The sequence below is a fragment of the Pygoscelis adeliae genome, unplaced genomic scaffold (assembly GCF_000699105.1).
Source record: "Pygoscelis adeliae isolate BGI_AS28 unplaced genomic scaffold, ASM69910v1 Scaffold14, whole genome shotgun sequence".
NCBI classification, from domain to species: domain Eukaryota; kingdom Metazoa; phylum Chordata; class Aves; order Sphenisciformes; family Spheniscidae; genus Pygoscelis; species Pygoscelis adeliae.
Genome location: NW_008825109.1, coordinates 6,350,666 through 6,358,977, shown reverse-complemented (window position 1 = coordinate 6,358,977; position 8,312 = coordinate 6,350,666). Strand labels below are relative to the sequence as shown.

Below are 8,312 nucleotides of genomic sequence, written 5' to 3'. Positions count from 1 at the left end.
GGGGCCTGGCGGGCGCCGGGGCCGCGGTGAGAGGAGGGGCCTCTGCCGACTGAAATTTCTCCTCCATGTTTTCCCTTTAAACCTATGTCCATTTTAAAGCGTTTTTTGGTCCAGATGCTTCTATGACACAAACTTACGTCCTGTGGCTTACAGGAAAAAAAATCTCCTCTTACTGAAAAATTCACATAACCCTTTCCTCTGTCATAGTGTCCTAGTATCTCCCTCACCGAAAGTCAGCTGACAATGAGAAGTGCAGCCGTTTTTCCTGAAGAAGACCACCTCACTGTGTTCGTTTTGGGTCTGCGATCCATACTTGGGGTTCAACAACTGTGGGGACATGTCCGTGTTTCCTTGCCTCCCCAGCAGCGCGGGGGGTGATAGGAAGCCAGGCCTCATGCTCCTACGTTGCATTTGTGCTAAATTTCATTATGCTGACCCGTGTCAGTTGGTATCTCTGCTTTATTCTCTTTTAAGGGAAGGGAGTGAGACTTACCAGCATCTTCTGTTATATTTTTGAGTTTTAGGGGAAAAGAGAAAAAAAAAAATTCTGAGAAAATTCACATAAATGAAAGTTTTATGGCACAGGAAATCTCTCTCAAACAGTTCTCCAGTATGTCTGCTTCAGTGTTGATTAAAGATTATCTTTCATTTGGGAGAATTTGTTTTGCACCGGCTAATTCTGAAGTACAGCAGCATTATGCTGTATTTTTGCACCGGCTTTGAATATCTGCCCACATCAGAGAATCCACATGGCAGTTCCTCCTATCCACTCTATTTCACTCTATTTCAGACCTTCGGAGAGGAAGAACCAGATTTAAAAGCTGTAAAATCCACCCAGTTGGAACAAAACTCATTTGTGCCACAGAGCAAGCAGCCCCTATGGAGGTATCAAACTACGCTAATTCCAAGTTTAAAAATTATTTTTAAATGGTTGGATGCAAACTAACCAAGTTTCAAGTCCATCTACACATGCCACCTAGAAAGATATAAACTGGCTTGGAAGTAACTGCTGCTTAATGTTTGTACAAGATGGCAGGGACCCACATGTCGTAATTCCAGAACTTGAAATTTTATCTTTTATTTTGTCCCGCTTTTTTTAAAAACATTTGCCCTTCAGAACTGGTGCATGCATTCCTGTATAACTACAGTAAGTCACCAAACCAGTAATGTGTCAAGCCCAGCACTGTAGATTCTTAAGAGTTGTCCTTCCTTGTGCAGAAACCATTCCTGAAACCAACTGTCCTGCAACTGCAGCCATAAAAAAGGTTTATGCACATTAGGAATTTTTTTTTTGTTTTGAGTTTTAAAAAACAGAGCTGACAACAGTAGATAAGGACAGTTTGATAAATAAACACCTGGTACCTTGTGACTGGGACAAGAAGGCATTTAATTCAAACTCTTCTGAGTATGGCTCTGAAGACTTGAGCTCTGTTTTAGCAGCTGGTCATGAAAATGAGCACAATAAGTTGTGCAATGAGCAGTTGTGTGCATAATGATGCCTGGTTTCCTACAGATACAACTAGTGTGATCCTGCACCTTCCCGCTGTGATGACTTTGGTAAAAAAAAAAATTTTACTCAACTTTTAGGGAGGCACCTAACCGGTCCCAACCTGCCCTGCAGTCCTGTGTCTCCTTTTCAGCCCTCAGGGTACCTCCCTGCGTGATTTCTGTTTTCTGTTGAATCCAGTAGAAATTGGCCAGCAAATAACAACTTTATTAGGGAGGGCTGAAGGACACAGACATACAGCGTTCACGGATAACGTGGAGTTACGTGGCGGGCGATGGCAGCGGCTCCAGCGGGTCAGAGGTGCTGAACAGGAGGAACCCAGAGAAGGTGGTATCATCATCAGCGTCTGCAAACAGCCCGTTGAAAGTCTCTCCTTGGTGAGCCTGCAGCCACACCTCGTCTCCTCCCTGTAGCTCGAGGATGGCAGCTCCTGAGGCCTGGTCCTCTCCACTCTGGTACCTGTCCACTGTGTGCAGCATCTTGATGCCGTTTTTAACTAGAGCTACTCGGACGTTCCTTGAGTAGACAGTGATGTGGTAGGTGAAATAGTAAACACCGGGGTATTTGCAGGTGAATTTGCCAGTAACTGAGTTGTAGTCATTTAGACTATTATACAGCACCTTGTCAAACTTGATCGGGCGATTCGGGGGGGGAAATTTGGTGGTGATTGTAAGGCCGACACTGAAAGCACTCCTTGGCAGGACTGCTGGGGCACCTACGTTCCCCTTATCTCCTCTGTCTCCTTTCAAGCCTCTTTCCCCCTGAACTCCTGGATTACCCTGTGGCCCCAGATCTCCAGTATTACCTTTAGGACCTGGGTTACCAGTTGGGCCAATTGGCCCTGGGAAACCAACTCTTCCGGGGTGGCCAATTTCACCCTTTGTCCCTTTTGGACCTGTGGGCCCAATGTCTCCTTTTAACCCCTTCTGACCTTGCAGTCCCAGCTCTCCCTTCTGACCTTTGTAACCCACTGACCCTATAACTCCTTTTGGTCCCAGTTTCCCAGGTTGTCCTCTTTCTCCTTTATCTCCTTTGTTCCCCTTCTCTTCAACAGTCCCATTGGCTCCTAAATGAAAAAAAAAGAAAAAAAAGACACTTTCTTGTGATCTTCCACTGGATTAGTGGGGCACAACATGTGTTTCAGCACAAAGACATATATGTGTAGGTGTGTGTCCTGGTTTTGGCAGGGATAGAGTTAATTTCCTTCCTAGTAGCTGGTACAGTGCTGTGTTTTGGATTTAGGATGAGAACAAAGTTGATAAGGCACCGATGTTTTAGTTGTTGCTAGGTAATGCTTACACTAGCCAAGGACTTTTCAGTTTCCCATGCTCTACCAACTGAGAAGGCTGGAGGTGCACAAGAAGCTGGGAGGGGGCACAGCCAAACTGGCCAAAGGGACATTCCATACCATGTGACGTCATGCTCAGTACATAAACTGGGGGAAGCTGGCCGGGGGGGGGCCGCTGCTCGGGGACTGGCTGGGCATCAGTCGGTGGGTGGTGAGCAATTGCACTGTGCATCACTTGCTTTGTGTATTATTATTATTATTACATTATTATTATTGCTATTATTATTTTATTTCAATTATTAAACTTTTTATCTCAACCCACAAGTTTTTCTCACTTGTGCTTTTCCAATTCTCTCCCCCATCCCACTGGGGGGCGGGGGGAGTGAGCGAGCGGCTGCGTGGTGCTTAGTTGCCGACTGAGGTTAAACCACAACAACTGTACATACTGTACTCACTGTACATACAATTTCTCATACATTTAAGTGCAGGATAAGCATAACATCTGAAGAACCTGCTATTGTGTTAGAAAACAGGTGCCCTGGCTGAGAGCAGCAAGAATTAGTTCGAAGAAAGGAAGGTGTGATTTGTCTACAGGCTGATGGTAGCACTGACAGCTCACATCATCTCAGGCACAGGTAGCAGCATCTGTTTGGACACTTGGTTTCAGCCTTTGGTATACAAAATGGGGGAGATGGTTCACAATTTAATCAGAGGAAGGTTCTATTTGGACAACACCCAGAACTTGCTTGCCATGTGTTTCTGTGATTTCCACATGATGGAACTTTGCTTGGGTTACCTAGATTGCTACTGCAGTGCAACTAAAGGCTTTTTGTCCTTGTTATTTGCTGCCACATGCTCCATTTATCCTTCATCCACTCTTGGACTGAAGCTCAAAGCCTTTGAAAATCCTCTGATTGCTGTACAAGGCTTTGAAGGTGAAGGTCTCCTGATGTGAAGGGCATGTTAGCAGTTGATAGACAAAAGATACCATAATGATCATATACTCTATCAATCAGGAAAAGAAGCTGGTAATTTCTGTATAAGGGCCTCTGGCTTCTGATGTTAGGAATAATGCTGTTCTCAATTTACAATTGAGAGTATTTAACAGCAGCAACGAACTGAAAACAGGTGAGGTTGTACGGTGAGCCTCTGGGAAAAGCAGTGCGGGTCCATCAGGACAAGGACACAAGAAAAGAAGGTAGCTTTGGTAATTTTAAACAACATTTGTGGCCTCATGTCTCACACTTCTTCCAGGACTGGGGTCGTTTCTAATAGACTGGAGAAAAGCCTGAGGGATATAGAGCAGCTTGTAATTACTCCTATGCAATGCATATACCGTATGTTATTTCTCAGGGTCAACTTCAGGATTTTGGAGAACCTGGACACTGTCTTTGGCAGGTTTCCATGCTTTTGGATATATACATTGCCTGTGTACAATTACTCTAAGGATGCACAAGTCCAGCATCTCTGAGTTACTGAATTTGTGCAGAATGATGTGATGCCACTTGCACAATGGCTGACTCCCTGCTTTTATGCACAAGTCACTTTGGCCGTGTACTTCCATCTGACACAGGAGACGTGCTGCATATGCATAGATTGGCTAAAGAGGTGAAGTATACAGGATCTACTGTATTTTTAGGTGTATAACTTGTGTCTTCTAGAATGTCTTTTAAAAGTCCCTTTCCCTGAAGTTGCATACATAGCTACAGGAGCCTCACTTTCCTGAGGTAGCTGCAGATGTGGTGTCTTCCTCAGACGCTGACAAAAGAATCCGAGATGGGAAAGGTAGGATAACAGGCTGAGTGAACAAGTTGTAGGGCATCAGAGGCAGTGGGATAATTGCAGGTGGCAAATTCCTATTGTATTGCCAGCATATCTGTGCAGCCTCTACTACTTCTGGAAAAAAGATTTTTTAACCTTTATGGTACTTTCGCTACAGCTAGAATGTATAGCACGTCCAGTGCTCACAAACACAAGGGCAGCAGTTGATAGACATATAATAAATTGAAACACTCCTTCTCTGACCTTGTTCACCTTTCTCTCCATTTGCACCATCTTTTCCTGGACTGCCAGGAAGTCCTGCTTTGCCTAGTACAGAAGAGAAAAACAGATTTTCATTAAACAATTAAATTACCAGAAAATTTGGGATGAATCCTTCTCTAATCCTCCCTCTTCAAGCCTGGCTAAACAGTGATGTAAAGAGTAGTCTTATTCCTGACTTTTAGTGGGTGGCACTGCTGGTACTTTCATCTTATGGAGAGATTGACAGAGAGCACAGAAACCTTGCTTGAGGACAGTGCTTTTTTGAGACAGAGGGAATCCTTGGCATAAAGAGGTGGGTTACTGAGATATGTAGAGGAGCTATACCCTGGTCAGGACCACCAATGTGAAAACCTTTTGTCCTGTTGTTGCCTCCATCCGTGGAAGATACCAGCAGGAAAAGGACTGAGGAGGCCACATTCAGGAAGAAGCTTTGCAGGGACAGGAAGCCTAGTCGTGAAACAATGGTAAACTCCCCTCTCAAGAAGAGCCATCTGCAGGGGTTTGGCCAATGGTAATGAAACATTACAGTGGAATAGTACTGCCTGTAGATCTGGGGAAGGCATTCACACTCTTGATCCCTGTATCTAGCATGACACGGACTTCCCACTGCTCTAAAGAGAGCAATTATAGAAGTCATTTTTGTAGTGACATCACACGTGACCAAGAGATGTGTGATCAAATACTGGGATTTGCATCCAGAATGCAACAGAAGAAAAAAGAGTTGGCAGTTTGGATGTAACCACATTCCAAGAACAGCTCTCCGGCCATACAGACAGGAGAACAGTTCTTTAGCAGTTTTCTGCACAATGGGCACAGTCCAGCATCTGCTGAAGTTTCATTGACTTGGTAAGGAACAAAACTAAGTCTCATGTATTTAACTGCAAAGGTGTACATACAATATAAACATACAATATAAAGAATGGTACGGTCACTCCAATTTGTTCGAACAAAGAGTAGTCAGTACAGTCATCATAATAGCTTAATTTAGGAAAAAAATTTGGGGACTTAATCAGAAACCAGTTATATCATGTGATAACTCACTGGAGTAAAGTGACGACCTTTATAAGATAAATGAAAATAAGTAAGCTCTAGATTTTCCATTTTTCAGACTTGCCTGGACCCTGCATATAGAAAGAGAAGGCAGTTAGTTGTATGTGCCTATTAAGAAGCTAATGGAATTTTTTTTGTTTGTTTCTAAGTTTTAAAAGGTTTTGGTTTTAGCCAGGCTAGGGCACTGAAAGCAGAAGGAGCATGCGAGTGGTTGCTTGACAGAGAACTCTAAATCATTTTATAAACAAGAGAGTTCAAAATAACTCTTTAGCAATCACTGAGGTAAATACGTAAGTTGGTAGACTTGTCTTCCAGTGGTCCAGGGCAGGTGATAAGCAGTGAATAACTCTTCATTGCCCAAATTATAAGTGTTGGTTATTTTTCAGCTGATCTAGTTTACTGTATAGCCACACAAACAGTTGTGGTGTATAAGAGAGTAGAGTCAAGTGGTAGGAAAAGGATCTGGCAGAGGATCCTGCCTATACCAGCATAGCCATCAAAGAACCGCACATCAAACTACACCTTCAACACTGATTCTGCAGCATACGCTGTCTGCAGAGGCATATACTTTTCTGGTGGAGCAGGTGATTCATTAGCTTAGCGGTCGGTTAAACGCAGACATTCCCACTAGCTTGAAAGACATAGTAAAACACTTTAGCACATTTTAAGTTAATTTCTTTTAGACTGTTAAGCTCAGTTTGATTTATGTACTAGATTATATACTCCACTGAAAAAAGCTGTGATTCATAATCCTTAAGATCAGCACTCTGTGGAAGGGTTTATCTGATAAGTACAAGTTTGATCCGGGTTGCTATGTGCAGCTGAGTTAGCCAGGCCCACAATAACAGTGTTTGTGATAGGTTTATGCATTAAGCCATAATGCCACCTGTGTGATGCCACACAATAGCTGACCTAACATAAAGCCTGTTGGGGAAAAGTTCCCCCCCGCAAATTTTGTGAACAAATTTGAAGCAGCAGATTTGCACTTGTCCTGTGGTTTGCATTCTGGGGTTGTGACACTTCAGATGAAGTGTTATATACCCACATGCCACAGATTTATCACCTTGTGTAACCCTGGCCTTGATATTCCAGCATGGATGCAAGGGCCGTCGTTATCCTGAGGCTTGAAGTACTATGGGAATTATTAGCTTTAGGATGCTGAGAAGATTGCCTCTGTCTTCAGTATCACACACAAATCTCTATTATAGCCTGTCAGAGCAGACATGAATCCTACACTGTTTTTCAATAGTCTCCATTCCTGAACTTCCCTCTAGTGGCTCTTGAGTTACAGCAAGTAGGCACACTCAGAAGCAAGTCCTACAAATGTAAAATTTAGGTAAGAAAGAGAAATCTTCTTACCACTGCACACTTCTTATTACACCGAACAAGGTATCAGTTGTTGGGTTTTTTTTTTACTGGGCTTGAAGCTCTTTACAGAAATATAGTTGCTATCTTAGAGATGTAGGAGTAGGTTTACAAGCTTTAAAATTTCAAATAGACATGAAAATATTTCCAAAATAGAAGGTGAAGTCTTTCTTCTTTTGTTTTTATCCCATGGACCTGACCTCTTCATAGTATTCGCTATCTTGCTTTCATTATTAGGTCTTTCTTTATATTTCCTTCTTCAAACAAGTAAATGACCAATGTCTGAAATGTTTTCTGAAGGCTAGGGAGAATAACCCCGTTGATGCAGTGTGACTACAGACAGCTTCGGGAACTAATGGCATTGCATTTGATTCATGAAATCATTCATTCTGAACATAGTACCTGTATCTCCCTTGTCGCCTTTTGAACCGTCACGTCCATCACGACCAGGTATGCCATTGTGCCCAGGATTGCCGGGGATGCCAGGATACCCTTGGGTACAGACGTCCTGTTTTTGTGTTTCTGCTGTGCTGACTACAATAGCCAGCAGTATAATCCAGCTTTTCATTCTTTAGATAGGTTATATGATTTTGGCTGAAAGATTTAAGAAAGCAAAAGTACATCTGCCTAAGTCTACCTTAGAAGGGGATGCAGGGTGGGGGAGGGAGGAAAAAAAGGAAATGGGTTTTCATGGTGTCTATTGTTTTGTTTTGTTTTATTTATAGGTCTCTATATAGCATTAAGTACAGTCCTGGGGACTACTGAGTGCTATGTCAAATAATTTAATGGGAATTTCAGCCATAGCATCATTACACATTTGAAACATTAACTCAGCTTTACACAATTTAAAATATTCCTTAATTCCCTGTGATTTGGAGCATCAGGTTCTGTTTCATATCTCATGCAGTATGACTTCTGGAAATAAGTGACCCTGCAAAGGGAAATTTTGATGCAGGTAGATGGTGAGCAGCTGAAAGTCACAAAAGCTCTGGGGAGGTTTAGAGCTATCCTTGATATCCTCAGGATCTAGCCAGCAAACAAGAAGACAACAGCTCAGTG

At 42.9% G+C, this 8,312-nt stretch overlaps 2 protein-coding genes across 2 annotated transcripts in view; both read right to left on the bottom strand.

Moving 5' to 3' along the window:
• The window catches only part of MIPEP (mitochondrial intermediate peptidase), an 80,522-nt gene extending 80,126 nt beyond the window's left edge, over positions 1-396 (bottom strand). The window contains exon 1 of the mRNA XM_009327881.1: positions 280-396. Within this exon, the coding sequence (XP_009326156.1) occupies positions 280-396 (117 nt within the window). The remainder of the gene's footprint in view (positions 1-279) is intronic.
• A 1,371-nt stretch (positions 397-1,767) lies between these two features.
• On the bottom strand, positions 1,768-7,821 carry LOC103920197 (complement C1q and tumor necrosis factor-related protein 9A-like). The gene is made up of 3 exons (XM_009327880.1): positions 7,656-7,821; positions 4,821-4,883; positions 1,768-2,573 (listed from the first exon to the last, which is right to left on the bottom strand). Exons 1-3 carry the CDS (start codon positions 7,819-7,821, stop codon positions 1,768-1,770), a joined length of 1,035 nt encoding a protein of 344 aa, XP_009326155.1.
• Positions 7,822-8,312: the final 491 nt, after the last annotated feature.

Excerpts from the sequence above, each read along its gene's own strand:
- LOC103920197 (XM_009327880.1), bottom strand. The coding sequence starts at position 7,821 with ATGAAAAGCTGGATTATACTGCTGGCTATTGTAGTCAGCACAGCAGAA. Across the intron at positions 4,884-7,655 it reads AGGCGACAAGGGAGATACAG|GCAAAGCAGGACTTCCTGGC; the intron begins GTACTATGTTCA and ends CTTCTGTACTAG. Across the intron at positions 2,574-4,820 it reads TGGAGAGAAAGGTGAACAAG|GAGCCAATGGGACTGTTGAA; the intron begins GTCAGAGAAGGA and ends TTTTTCATTTAG.